The 15263-nt window shown below is 51.9% G+C and overlaps 1 protein-coding gene across 1 annotated transcript in view; it reads right to left on the bottom strand.

Annotated features, from left to right (window-relative positions):
- USB1 (U6 snRNA biogenesis phosphodiesterase 1) overlaps positions 1–14915 on the bottom strand; it is a 239129-nt gene extending 224214 nt beyond the window's left edge. The window contains exon 1 of the mRNA XM_086945312.1: positions 14503–14915. Within this exon, the coding sequence (XP_086801438.1) occupies positions 14503–14693 (191 nt within the window). The 5' untranslated portion in view covers positions 14694–14915. The remainder of the gene's footprint in view (positions 1–14502) is intronic.
- Positions 14916–15263: the final 348 nt, after the last annotated feature.

Here is a 15263-nt window from a genome sequence, read left to right as displayed (position 1 = left end):
ACTAGCAAGCAGGACGCCAGAAGCACCAGCGAGACGCAAGACGCCGACAGTGCCGGAGCTGCTACAACCCGCCACAGCCGCCACAGCCGCCCCCCACAGCCCGCCACAGCCCGGTGGGAAAAGCCCGGTGGGGAAAGCCCGGTGGAAAAGCGGAATACCACCCATTTCCGCCGCCACTACCCTGCCTGCCGCCACCACCGCCACTACCGTGCCTTCCGCTATTTGTCATCCGCTGCAGCCGCTGACCACCTGTCACAGCGGTGGGCGAAAAAGCGGCGAAAATCTAAACGGGCAGCCAAAGTGAGCGAGCGAGCAAAGCGACGGAACTGTACTGAACTGCCTTCACCTGCAGCCGGCGGACGGTGACGGCGCAAGCCACAGAAAGCGGCAAGTAAGCAAGCAAGCCGCCAAGCAAAGCGGCATCGCAGCCCCCAGTGCACAGGTACTCACAAGTACTCGCCACCTCATTGCCTGCACTTCCCCGCCCCCCCCCCCCCGCCCCAGAGTGAGCTGCTGGAGCAGCAGACTTTGCCCGGGATCTGGTTGCAGGGGGGTGGTTGGGAGCATCAGGGGGAAGTGCGGCTGGGGGAGGCTTGGACCGCTTTTAGAGGTGCGGGACGGATTTTAGAGGTGCGGGACGGACTTTGCTGGCGCCTCCCCCATAATTTCCCCACAACCCTCCATAGGGACCAGGAGGCCAGGGGTCAGGGGTCGCCAAGCTCAGCGCGGCCCACAGCAACGGGGGTCACGGGCGCAACGGGAGCATAGCACCCAGTAGCAGGCCAGCGCCAGAGCCCCAAGCCTCCAAAACTACTACTCCCCGCACAGCGGCGGCCGGCACATAGCAGACCCATACCCAGAGCCCAGAACCTCTGAACATCACCCAGGCGAAGTGGAACAACGTTTTCCTTGCGACCATGGGGCCGCCCATTGTTTTTGGCACACAGCTCAGTCCTTCCCCCGGGCAACCTGCGCTTGCCTACCAGTATAAGCACTGGATTTGCAGCAGCAGGAGGCCAGGGCACCTCTCAACCTAGCAGGAGATTCCAGGAGAACCCACAGACTCCATCTACTACGTGGGTTCCACCAACCAAGTAGCAGCTGCCTAGGAGCCGGCAAGTCACTCAACCAACCCCAAAATGAGGACCAGAAACTCCACCCTAATCCAATCCCAGGAGAGGCCCCGGCCACATAGCTCTGCCAAGAGACGGAAGGCGAAGCTATTTTACCCTCCAGTATTAGAACTAGGGGGTACTTATCAAGGCCCAGGGCCCTGGGATGGGGAACACTCAGGATCAGCGGGAGCGACTGGAGCAACTCCAACCTTTCCGGGACCTCATATTGATTTTACCGTGGAACAGCCGGCTCACTTACCCACAGCTCACCCCCCGGTTGACACCACGGGGAAGCCTTATAGCCCCCTGAAGTTAAACGCGTACAAGCCCAGGCCTAGCACCATAGAACGCTCAAACTGCACCGCTGGAAACAGAGACATAAGAAGCTTTTTGAGCCCCAAAACAACCCCCCCCCCGCTTGTCCTAGGACTTCGGACAGTTTACCTACTACTAAAGCAAGGGAGGAAGGGCCGAGTCCAACACTCACAAGTCCCCGGGCCAACAGGATCCCCCTCTCACCAACAATACTTACCCTTCAGAGTGGAATACCCTTCAAACTCACTATATCAGACAGGGCGGCGCTCTGGCCCTTCCAATCAAACACCACGACTCTCCCCCCACCAGAGGACTGTCAGCGGAGCACCCCTCCTTTAATTAAAGCGAACACGCTCGACACCTTAGACAGCACTTGCATCGATAAGAAAGGAACAACTTCCCCCATCATAGCGACGCACACAGGTCTGGCCAACGGCACCCCCGCCACAAAGGAAGGAGCAACCCGACAACCACTCGTCAGGACCCTAAATCATCTATTGAATTCGCCAAGACCGGGCCCCCCGGAACACGATAAAACGGCCCTGCCCCCGCTCCCTGATAGCGGCTCTGCAAACACAAATTATCTATCACTGATTAGCGAAGCCCTTCTCTCAATGACAGGAGCAGCGATAATGCACGTGGACAAGCTTGATGCCCAGATCAATATACTACAAATAGTGGCAAACTTAATCTCTGGGATAGACTCAAAATTGGACAACCTGAACGCTCTGATACGCAGAGCGCAGGACAGTACACAATTCAAGCCAGAGTCATGTAGTTGCAGTCCGATCCTGCACAGCTTAGAAAAACTTCCAAACATCATGACCACGTTAATAGAGGACCTCAAGGTTGAAGCAAATTAAAAAAAACTGTCAGAAGAGCATGCCTTTAATCACACAGGGTTCCGCCCAGGCACACTCTATGGATAACGGCCCAGCAATCCTCTGCCCAAGCATCACGGAAAAGCCTGCTTCCATGGCCTCGTCTACAACGCCCACCGTTTGTGGAACAAGAATTACCCTGATCAAGGCTGAAAACCAAGTCTCTCAACAAACCCTTAAACCGTCCAGCCCAGAGTCACAAAATCTGTCAAGGAAAAACAAGAAAAAACTAAGAAAACTCAACAAGGAGAAGAAAAACAATGCATACGCCACCAGTGTTATTCATAATTGGTTACGGCCCAACAAGCAGCCTTCCGGTAACACCATAATAGAAGAAACACCCAACCTGGCAGCCACCACGCACACCGCAAAAGTAATCGAACCAACTACTGGAAATCCACACGCACACGAATCGCAGGTACACAGCCATGATGAAGCAAATAAAGCCACGCCACATGAGCGGGAATCCCGCCAAACAAGCTCTGAGCCCGCTGCGCAAACTAAGTTTACATCGAGCGGAGCATTAGACGCTGATAACTCAAAAACTCCCAATGACATCATTGGAGACTTCCAGGGCGCCCCCCTCGGGTTAACTAGCCTCAAACTGGAGCACGCCGTGAACACGCTATGGAAGAACAGCCCACCCAGCTTAATGCTCACTGAGGCGCCTCAACCTACAATAGGGCCAAAACAGCAGACAAACTCTTACCAGCCCGGTCCGGCATCGCTACCCCCAATCGGGACTCAGGGAAAAACTTGGGTCAACGAGGCCAGCGCAAGCTCTGCAAGTCAAGCAAGCGCGAAGGATCGGAAAATATTGTTACATCCAGAATATACCTCGCAAGGAAAATGGGACATCCTCAACCGCAGCAATCTTTTAACACTCTGCGCAAACATCCCGGGACTGGAAGGCATAAAAACCACAGACATCGAAACCATCTCTTTCCTGCCCCCGGATGCGGAGGAAAAAAATGAAACAACGGAATTAACTTTCATCAGCCTAGACCTGGCGGAGGCACTGAGGAGCCAACATTCTCTATTGGAAAGATGGGGCATAAAGATAAAGGCAAAGCCGGCACAAAAATATCCCTCAATTTTAAAAACCTTGATGTCCCACTCTAAGCTGGATAACCTGAAACAGGGTGTGGCTGGCATCACACGCACAAATGCTTCTTCCATCAATCGGCCAAAAGTTGTGTCCGTCCTTCAGGGGTGTAAAGGCAGCATAAACACCAGTTCAATCAATTGAACCCCAATCAAGATCACAACTAACCCCAGCCAAGGAAATCGATTGTGCACAACCAGGGGTCACACAAGCAAAGACTGGATCTGGCTGTCATCAGCACTAAATTCCAGCTCCTAATACACTCTGCCCTGCAAATTTAGCCCGATCTTATCAACACACTTCCATTGAGCCAGTAAATACTTGTTGGACTTGGCCCTTAAGGCAGGTTCACCCCAAATCTTTTTGCTTTTGATCTGTGATCTGTGTGGATGATTTTCTCGTCTGTGCGCACTTTTTCTCTGTGTCCCAGAGTAAAGTGCGTGCATGTAGTTAGGCTGGCCTGCTCTCTCATAGGGATGCATGGGGAATGTCTGTGTCCCTAGTAGTTCCTGATGCGTGGGGAGTGCATGCTCGAATTTGGTATGTGCGAGTTCGTGGGAATGAATGCTTCGCGATGGTGTATGTGGTATGTGTGTGTCATGTGTAGAAATGCCATTTTTAGGACTTGGCATATTACTGTAAAATATGTCTGCAGTGTGATTGGCTGGAGCTGGCTGGTGAGCCTGGCTCCAGGAAGGCTGGATGGGTCTGCCCGGTGGTGAGTGTGAGATTAGCATGCTTGATGGCTTGGGAGGAGTGCACCTGGACTTTCCCCAGACAATGCTGGCTCCACCCCCTGTAGTGCGACTGATGACCCTAGCCCTGCCAGTGAATAGAGAGGGTGGTTGAGGTAAACAGAGTACTTCAAAACCAGCTGCGACTGGTTTTCCCCCACCCTGCACCGAGACAAAGGGGTTTTACTGTATAAGAAGGGGCTGTGTCCCCATACAATTTGTTCTTTGGTTTTCTTCAAGGATCCTTGCCAGAGGGGGCTGTTGCTGCTGCTGGGGCCAAGAGGACCGCCACTTGGCTGTCTCCCTGCCGGAGACCCAGTGTGCTGGCTCTGGCCCTGCCTTGCCCCTCTGCCTGCCTCCAGACCCTGCTGGAGCTGTTGCTGTGCCTGGGAGCGCTTCTACTGGATTTATAGCGCTAGGAGTGCTTTCCCTGTGCCCCAGCGCTCAATAGCGCTTTGCTTTTATTTTTGGCGCTTGAGAGCGCTGTGCCTCGACCTTCAGCGCTTGGGAGCGCTTTATCGTCATTGCCGGTGCCCACCCGGCATTGAAGCCGATCTGCCGATTTTTCGGCGTAGCGAGTGCCACCTCGCTTTATTTTTAATTTGAGAGCCGGTGCCCACCCGGCACTGCCCCGTTGTTATTTTATTCTTTTACCGAGCCGGAGACAACCCGGCATTGCCCCGTGTTCACCGCTGCAGCCCGGGGACGAGAGAAAGCAGCCGCTGACGTCAGCGCCCAGCCGCGCTGGGATTGGCCCAGCCGGCCGAGCCTTCCCCCGCGTCATCGAGGCAGCCGAAGGAGCAGGAAGCAGCGTCTCGCCGAGGCTCCCCGTGAGGAGAGAGGAGCCCCGCGCTGCTGCTGGGAGGCTCCCCGTGAGGAGAGAGGAGCCCCGCCCGCCACGAGACAGCCGGTGAGTGAGGCAGAAGGGAGGGGCGCCGGGACATATTGTCGGTGTCCGCCCCCTCTCCCCCGAGTAGCGCGATTTCGCGCCCCTTGATAGAGTGAAGCCACGAGGGCTTCTAAGCGGCATACCTTTGTTTTCTGAGCGACCCCGGTTGGCAGAGGGACGCTCCAATGTGGGCAGCATTTCTTTATTTTGAGAGCCACGGGGCTCTGAGGGGCCATTCTGTTCCTTGAGCCCGAGAGGCTCCACCCGCCCGCATTGGTTCTTTTCGAGCCCCGAGAGGCTCCAGAGCCCACAGTTGTTGCCGAGCCACGAGGCTCCCGCCCCCATTGATTGAGAGCCCTGAGAGAGGCTCTGGGGCAATCCATTATTTTAAGAGCGCTGAAGCTCTAATTTGCACATTTGCTTTGCGAGCCCTGAGAGGCTCTAGGGGGACACAGGCAGCTAGTTGGTTGTAGCCCCGAGGCTCCCACACTGTGTCTCCCCACCTTGACCTTGAGCCCTCCTGGCTCCAACGTTGCCTTAACTTTTCCTGCATCAGTTGCCCAGCACTTTGTGGGCAACTGCTACGTTTAGGTTTGTGTGCTGTGCTGCCTGCGCAGCTTCCCTGACACTGAGACTCAGGGCATTCCGCTCCTTTCGAGGCCAGTTGGCCTGAGGGACATTTTTGAGAGTTGTGCTACGTGCACCCCGCGCATTGTGATTTCTGTGTATGTGATTCTTGCGCAAAATGTTCTAATCTGCACCTATATAAATCGCAATACACTCATGTTTAATTGCTGACATCCCACTTTAGGTTTATCCACTCTGCTAAATGTGACCTGCTTAGAGGATTGGTGATGTCCCATTTTATGTTTAGGTCTCCTTCCCTTTGCTAAAAGTGAATTGCTTAGGTGTTGGTATTCCTTCCTTAGGTCCTGATGAGAAGGTCCTAGTTACCTGCGTGATTGCCTACAGTGTTTTAGGGTTGAGTAGGAGTTCTTTACTCTGTTCCAGTGATTACTGGATGTGTGTTGCATTTACAATTTTGGTGCTAATCATTCTATGTTTATGTCATAAGTGTGTACCTACCAGTATTATTTTCTAACAAGTGCCTACCCCTGACAGTGGTCCATGTGGCCCTGTCCTGTACATAATTCCCTTGTAAATTCTGCCCGTGCCCCTGGCACATTGTAAAGTTTGCGTGTGTTATCTAATGTGTTTTGTTTATTATAATACAAAGGCTATTTTTTATATATAACCTTGTGTGGAGTTTTCCTTTGTGGTGGGCCTTGGGTGTTGTGCTGGTGTGCGTGCGCAAATACTTAACTCATACCGCCTCCAAGTTTAGCCTAGACTGCTCGTGCCACGTTACCTAGAGGGTGAGCGGGGGTTACCTTGGTGTGTGACTCCCTTGCCCTGACCTTTAGAAATGGCGATCCCTGACTGACCTCGACGCGAGTCTTGGCCAGCTAGGGTCCCGTTTCTAACATTGGCGGCAAGCGGTGAGGATAAGGATTTGTGTTTGCGCTGTACCACAGTGGCGACAGGCCACACTTCAAAGCTCTGCATTTTTTAGATAACCGCATTTTGGGGATTATTGTTTTTTAGGTGAAGATCAGTTTTGCTTCTCCTGAAAGGTGGCATTTTGTATTTTGTCCAGTACCTTGTTCCCCGCCCTGCTCCCAGAGTTTGGTACCTGTGTCACTAGTGGTCAGGTTGAGAAAATCAGGGGTGGTAGAAACTGCCTTACCAGTCCGAGGGGAGGGTTGTGTGTGAATGAGTGTGTGTTACGCTGGACAGTGGAGTGCAAGTTCTCGGATAGGAATCTTGCTGAATTTTGTGATTGTATTCTCCTGTTTAGCTCAGACCCCCAGGTTCCCTGTGTCAAACTTTTCCTGAGAACGTCCGCCAAAATGGAGCCAGTTTTTGATCTCTGTAGTCTGTTTAGATACAGTAGATTAGAGCTGGTCAGATTCTGCGAAAAGGGAGGCATAGAGGTGAGTGAGTTGGATACTCAGTCCCAGCTAAGGGACAGCCTGATCCTGTGGCAAAAGGATCAGTGGGATCGTGAGCACAGAGAGAGAGATAGGGCCCGGCCGCACGCCATGAGGGTGGCGAGTCTGTGGGGAGCCCTGAAGATTCTGTTGATGAATGTGAGTTGGATGGTGATGACAGTGGATGGATGTCAGCAGATAGTGATGACCCCATAGATAGGGAGTCCCTTGCTGGTCCAGTGTCAGTACCAGCGCCCCATCCCTTTCCCTGTCCCCAGAGGAGTGGTTGGATAGGAAGGAAGAGAGGGAGTATCAGCTAGCGATGGAACAGCTCAGGTTAGAGCATGCCAAGCTAGAGGCTGAGAGGGCCTTGTTCAGGGAGAAGGTAGCCCAAGAGAGTAGGTTACCCCCTGAGTGCATTTGTGATTGTCTGGATTCCCCAGGGAGGGTGGAGTCCAGTGGTGGCAGCTTTTTGAATTTAAGTGTAGACAGTCCCACTCCCAGTTCCCTGAGTACGGTTCCTGTTTCTCCAGAGGAGGAGAATAGGTTAAGGTTTAGGAACCTTAGGAAACTGTCTCACCAGTCCTGGGAGGACTTTGTGGATGAATGTCAAGGTGCACTGTCTGATTGGCTAGAGGTTCACATGGGAACTGAGTTTGCCAAGCTTTTTGATCTGGTTCTAAGGGAGCAGGTGCTCCATAGTTGTTTGCCAGAGTTGCACCAACACCTGTTGGAATTTGGGTTGACTGATCCAGATACCCTGGCAGAGGAAGCAGACGGATGGGAATGTGCAAGAGGTTCCTTAGCGCCGCTAGTGAGTGATTCCAATAATAGTGGGTCAGGTTTTCTCCAACCCAGCGTGGTGGAGGAGGGTGAGAGTAGCCCAGCTAGGTCTCAGTATAGTGAGGAGGGTGTAGGGGCTTGCTGTCTGTCTCAGTGGAGCGGAAGTGAGTGTGAGACCGAGAGTCCCCAGATGCCCGAAGCCCTGCCTCAGAGCCTGGATGGTTTCTTTAGGGAACACCAGGGTGGGGACCTATGCTTACCTGTTAGTCCACTTGAGGGAGATCTCCTAGTGTGTGGAGGACCTGGAGCATCTGTGAGCAGAGCTTCTGTAGTTGTGGAGTCTGGCGGTACTGCTCCAGTAGGGAGAGTACAGAAGTCCAGTGAGAGGAGTGATTGGGGGATAGGATGTGAGTCCCCAGAACTCCTGGAGTGCCAGGCAGTGATTCCACCAAAGGTTTTAGACCGGAGGTTGGAGGTCCAGGTTCAGGGTTTGCCTGACCTGAAGGGTGGGAACACTGTAATCAGTGTCCTGACCAGTTCTTTCTCCAGAGGTACCGCCCCGGTTGGGAGGGAGCAGGACTCTGAAAGGGGGTGCAGAGGGTGGGAAAGCCCACCTCTGACCCCGGTACCACCTGAGGGGTTAAACCCTAGGTTGGGAGAATGGTGTTTAGAGGGTACCCCTCGCAGGAGGAGGAGGAACCCTAGGAGAAGAGGTAAGGGGAGGAGAGCCATGCCTGAGACTCCTGGTCCACCTAAGGTTGTAGACCCTAGGCTGGAGAACCAGTGGCAGTCTAGCCCTGCCTTGCAGACAGGAAGAGTGGAGCATGGCTGTTATGTGCCAGGGGTTACTACCCCCCACTTTGTGAGTAGGCAGGAACCAGTGGCACCTGGGTGGCCTAGGGCCTGGTCCTCACCAAGGGCAGCTGGAGATTACCAGTGGGGTAGCCCAGTTAGTCCCTACCATAGTTTTAGAAAGAAGCCTAGGGGTTCACCGTGGCGTAAAACAGGAGGGTGTCCCTGCAGTTGCGGGCCCGCGTCCGTGTTTTATCGCCCCAAGCAGGGAAGTCCACCACAGTGGTGATTGGTCTGCCCTGCGTTTTGGCTGGAAGGGGGTTGTGTTGGACTTGGCCCTTAAGGCAGGTTCACCCCTAATCTTTTTGCTTTTGATCTGTGTGGATGATTTTCTGGTCGGTGCGCACTTTTTCTCTGTGTCCCAGAGTAAAGTGTGTGCATGTAGTTAGGCTGGCCTGCTCTCCCATAGGGATGCATTGGGAATGTCTGTGTCCCTAGTAGTTCCTGATGCGTGGGAAGTGCATGCTCGAATTTGGTATGTGCGAGTTCGTGGGAATGAATGCTTCGCGATGGTGTATGTGGTATGTGTGTGTCATGTGTGGAAATGCCATTTTTAGGACTTGGCATATTACTGTAAAATATGTCTGCAGTGTGATTGGCTGGAGCTGGCTGGTGAGCCTGGCTCCAGGAAGGCTGGATGGGTCTGCCCGGTGGTGAGTGTGAGATTAGCATGCTTGATGGCTTGGGAGGAGTGCACCTGGTCCCTGATGGGCCTGGACTTTCCCCAGACAATGCTGGCTCCACCCCCTGTAGTGCGACTGATGACCCTAGCCCTGCCAGTGAATAGAGAGGGTGGTTGAGGTAAACAGAGTACTTCAAAACCAGCTGCGCCTGGTTTTCCCCCACCCTGCACCCTGAGACAAAGGGGTTTTACTGTATAAGAAGGGGCTGTGTCCCCATACAATTTGTTCTTTGGTTTTCTTCCAGGATCTTTGCCAGAGGGGGCTGTTGCTGCTGCTGGGGCCAAGAGGACCGCCACTTGGCTGTCTCCCTGCCGGAGACCCAGTGTGCTGGCTCTGGCCCTGCCTTGCCCCTCTGCCTGCCTCCAGACCCTGCTGTTGCTGTGCCTGGGAGCGCTTCTACTTTATTTATATCGCTAGGAGTGCTTTCCCTGTGCCCCAGCGCTCAATAGCGCTTTGCTTTTATTTTTGGCGCTTGAGAGCGCTGTGCCTCGACCTTCAGCGCTTGGGAGCGCTTTATCGTCATTGCCGGTGCCCACCCGGCATTGGAGCCAATCTGTCGATTTTTCGGCGTAGCGAGTGCCACCTCGCTTTATTTTTAATTTGAGAGCCGGTGCCCACCCGGCATTGCCCCGTTGTTATTTTATTCTTTTACCGAGCCGGAGCCCACCCGGCATTGCCCCGTGTTCACCGCTGCAGCCCGGGGACGAGAGAAAGCAGCCGCTGACGTCATCGCCCGGCCGCGCTGGGATTGGCCCAGCCGGCCAAGCCTTCCCCCGCGTCATCGAGGCAGCGGAAGGAGCAGGAAGCAGCTTGCAGCGTCTCGCCGAGGCTCCCCGTGAGGAGAGAGGAGCCCCGCCCGCCACGAGACCGTCGGTGAGTGAGGCAGAAGGGAGGGGCGCCGGGACACATTGTCGGTGTCCGCCCCCTCTCCCCCGAGTAGCGCGATCTCGCGCCCCTTGATTGAGTGAAGCCACGAGGGCTTCCAAGCGGCATACCTTTGTTTTCTGAGCGGCCCCGGTTGGCAGAGGGCCGCCCCAACGTGGGCAGCATTTCTTTATTTTGAGAGCCACGAGGCTCTGAGGGGCCATTCTGTTCCTTGAGCCCGAGAGGCTCCACCCGCCCGCATTGATTCTTTTCGAGCCCCGAGAGGCTCCAGAGCCCACAGTTGTTGCCGAGCCACGAGGCTCCCGCCCCCATTGATTGAGAGCCCTGAGAGAGGCTCTGGGGCAATCCATTATTTTAAGAGCGCTGAAGCTCTAATTTGCACATTTGCTTTGCGAGCCCTGAGAGGCTCTAGGGGGACACAGGCAGCTAGTTGGTTGTAGCCCCGAGGCTCCCACACTGTGTCTCCCCACCTTGTCCTTGAGCCATCCTGGCTCCAACGTTGCCCTAACTTTTCCTGCATCAGTTGCCCAGCACTTTGTGGGCAACTGCTACGTTTAGGTTTGTGTGCTGTGCTGCCTGCGCAGCTTCCCTGACACTGAGACTCAGGGCATTCCGCCCCTTTCGAGGCCAGTTGGCCTGAGGGACATTTTTGAGAGTTGTGCTACGTGCACCCCGCGCATTGTGATTTCTGTGTATGTGATTCTTGTGCAAAATGTTCTAATCTGCACCTCTGTGTTTAATACCTCATGTGCAATTGTTGACATCCCACTTTAGGTTTATCCACTCTGCTAAATGTGACCTGCATAGAGGATTGGTGATGTCCCATTTTATGTTTATCCACTTTGCTAAATGTGACCTGCATAGAGGATTGTTGATGTCCCATTTTATGTTTAGGTCTCCTTCACTTTGCTAAAAGTGAATTGCTTAGGTGTTGGTATTCCTTCTTTAGGTCCTGATGAGAAGGTCCTAGTTACCTGCGTGATTGCCTACAGTGTTTTAGGGTTGCGTAGGAGGTCTTTACTCTGTTCCAGTGATTACTGGATGTGTGTTGCATTTACAATTTTGGTGCTAATCATTCTATGTTTATGTCATAAGTGTGTACCTACCAGTATTATTTTCTAACAAGTGCCTACCCCCGACAGTGGTCCATGTGGCCCTGTCCTGTACATAATTCCCCTTGTAAATTCTGCCCGTGCCCCTGGCACATTGTAAAGTTTGCGTGTGTTATCTAATGTGTTTTGTTTATTATAATACAAAGGCTATTTTTTATATATAACCTTGTGTGGAGTTTTCCTTTGTGGTGGGCCTTGGGTGTTGTGCTGGGGTGCGTGCGCAAATACTTAACTCATACCGCCTCCAAGTTTAGCCTAGACTGCTCGCGCCACGTTACCTAGAGGGTGAGCGGGGGTTACCTTGGTGTGTGACTCCCTTGCCCTGACCTTTAGAAATGGCGATCCCTGACTGACCTCGACGCGAGTCTTGGCCAGCCAGGGTCCCGTTTCTAACAATACTTTAAATAAAAAGAGAATCACCGAGAGCTTAAAAATATTAACGTGGAACGTCTCAGGCCTTAAAAAGTTGCTACTAAACCAAGCCGTGGTGAAATTCTTAAAGGAAGCAGATATTATATGCATACAGGAAACTTGGCTGACTCAACCGCTGTCGCTAAGAGGATATGCTGAATATGGCAAAGCAGCAAAAAAGAACAACATATTTGGAAGTCCCTCAGGGGGGACTTGTGTCTACATAAAACACTCGTTGAACATAGAATTCATGGAATTTCATAACCAACCAGACATCCTACAGGCGGGCATTCTGAAATTCCCCCATTCCACCAACGGCATTGCTCCAATACTACTAATCAACATCTACCATAACTTGCAGGAGAACACAGCTAACTTGCTCACACTTGCAAACCAACTAGAAACCCTACTGCTAAGCCATCCATCATCAGACTGCATTATCCTCGGTGACTTCAACACTCACAACATAGGGGACTCTACTGAGCAAAACCAACAGCGCGGGGCCGCCAAAGTACTGAATGAACTTTTAAAATCCTACAAACTGGCGACGGCGCACACAGTGCTCTTAAAGAACACCCCGGGAGCCTTGGTCGGTCCCACGTACAACAATCAAGCGACGATCGACTATATCATCCTAAGCGATAAACTGCAAGCCCAAATGACAAACTTCATTGTTCACCAGCGCATTGACAGCGACCATGCAGCCCTAACAATCACCATGAACTTATCAGTGAAATCACGATATAGAACCGTATGCATCGGGGCAACGGACGGCCAAGAATTAATAAAGCTACCTAGAAGAATTAAATGGGGACAGGTATCCACCGCAACCTTTAACAACTGGGCAAACTCGTGGGCAGGTTGGCCTCCGAGCAAACACAGCCAGGACGCAATAGCAACATGGGACGGAATCACCGTGACTTTAGCGGCAATACTCCGGGGACGCGGGGACAAACAAAGGACAACCCACTGGCATCCTCCGACGGCCCTTGGATTTAATGCAGAAATTTAAACAAGTGCAAAGGACTTAAACAAAAAACGAAAAGCCTTCAGTAAAAACCGCACAATCACAAACAAAATACAACTGCAGGAGGCCGCAAGGAGTCACTCCAAAAAAGTATGGGCTGCAAAGCGTAACCACTGTGAGGCTCAGTGGCTGAAAATCTTCGATTTGTTGAGCCCCGGAAAATAACAAGAGTTCTGGAGTTACATAAGTCACCTTGGTCGAGGTACAAACCACAGAGAAAACTCCCTCGAGGCATCAGTCTGGGTCTCTCACGTAAAAGCGCTCTACAACGAAGAATGACCAACCACTCGGCCACATGATATGCCCTCATTAAGAGAGAATCCGGCTTTAATCATCAATACCACGCCACCTCCCGGAAAATCTCTAGTGTCCAAAATATTTTAAAAAAATCAGACCAAACGGCGCACCGGGCCCCAACGGCCTACCAGGCCATCTGTTCAAATCAAACATTGACTTTTGGTCCGAAAATTTGACCTACCTATACACCGACTGCTGGCTAACGGGGAATGTGCCTGACTCATGGCGAGGCTCGCTCTTGCACCCAATCCATTAGAAAGGGACCAAATCGGATCCAACGAACTACCGCATGATCGCCCTCTTGGACATCGAGGGCAAAGCCTACGCCAGCACCATCCTGAAGGACCTCACAGACTGGGCAAGCGAAGAAAACCTCCTGCCATTCTGTCAAACCGGCTTCAGACCAGGTTCCTCGACTGTAGACAATATCACTGCACTCTCTTACCTAGCCAATCGAGCGCGGCTGCGCAAAAGTCTCCCATTATTCGCCTGCTTCATCGATTACTCAGCTGCGTTCGATTGAGTAGATCGTACCATCCTATGGAGAAAGCTGGTCCATTGGAACATCGACCCCTCTTTGCTAAGAGCGATACAATCTCTGTACCAAAACACCTGGGTAAGAATTAAACTTTCAAGTGACTCTGCAACCAACAAGATCGACACGAACCGGGGCTTAAAACAAGGGTGCGTGCTGGCACCCCTGCTGTTTAATTTATACACAGCAGACATGGGTGGCCCTTCCAGGTCTCCGACTGCCCTTTTGAACTCTGGGAACTTTTCATAAATGCTTGCTTGTAGAAACATTTTCGGTTTTAACTTTTGTAATTTTATACTCTGGTCTTAATGTAATAGTTTCAAGTAACCACACAATAAAAGTTATTCATTCATTCATTCAACTCCTTACTAATAATATTGCACTAATGAGGACACCAAAATATATATATATATATATATATATATATATATATATATATATATATATATATATATATATATATATCCACTGACTGTAAGATCAAATCAAATTGAATAGTCCTGATTTGTGACCCAATTTTATTCTTAAACTGGTTTTTGCCAACAACCTAAGACACGAATGTATACTTTCTTCCTTTTATCTACCCTCAATATTGTGGACGCTTGCAGCATCATAGATAAACACCCCCCCCCTCCCCCCACTAGGTGGGTTGAGACTGATCTCCACAGCCTACTTAGCAGCAGGATTGGAGCTCCCACATTCTAGGGGGGGGGGGGGGCGGGGTCTTCCGCCTTCTGTCAACTACTTGTAATCTCAAAATGAGATTCACTGCAGACATCTACTCAAGTTAACACCTTCTTCTATACGTGTATTCAGGTACACATCAGTGACATCACTGAAGGGCTTTGAGAGTAAGTAACTCTTGTCAGGGGAACACGACCACTCACCTCGGTGGTAGCAGGGCCTCGCTTGACCGCACTTGGACTCCCTCCACGGGGGAAGCTTTAGCAGGGTTCCCATTATCACCACCTTTAGAGTTTCTGTCCCTTAAAACACCAAGAAAACTTGGGGTCTCTGTCAAGGACGACTCATCCTCTGAACTACTGCTACTGTAGTCCACCAGTACCTCGGCACTCATGGGTACGCTGGAGTCCCCACGCAGACCAGTATGTGATATAATTCACTCATGAATAAGGTGCCCAGCTATTCCCTTCTCAAATGTACAGTTCGTAAATACAGCCTCATTTTTGTTGAGAATCTTTTCAAAGGCGACATTTGGCATCAACTTGCGGCACTTTTCGGGCGGAACATCAAATAATGCGAAGGCTGAACAGGCACAGAGAATCGCCATGGAGTGGGCGGTACTGTTGTATTCTAATGTGCCCTAGGATTGGAGCATTGCAGGTTCGTCGACCAATTATAGAGCGACGTCCAGAATTTCGAGAAGCCTATTGGCTATGGAGTATGCACGTGCCACTGTCAGAGGCTTCGTCCTACAGTGGGCGTGTGCTGTCAATCCCAGTTTGGAGTGGGCCGGGCTTGAATGAATATGTCTGCTTTATTGGTGGACTGGGTGGTTCTATTCGGGACGTAAAGAGCAGGCGAAGCTGCCTCACCGCAGAGTCTTGCAATTCTGGATGGGAAATGAGGACGGACTGGGGAGTGAGGGGGATGCAACCCTGAGCAGTCCTCCGCGTGGTGGTCAAAT

Source organism: Lissotriton vulgaris, chromosome 12 (genome assembly GCF_964263255.1).
Source record: "Lissotriton vulgaris chromosome 12, aLisVul1.2, whole genome shotgun sequence".
Classification (NCBI taxonomy): Eukaryota; Metazoa; Chordata; class Amphibia; order Caudata; family Salamandridae; genus Lissotriton; species Lissotriton vulgaris.
This window is presented reverse-complemented; position numbering and strand designations above follow the sequence as displayed.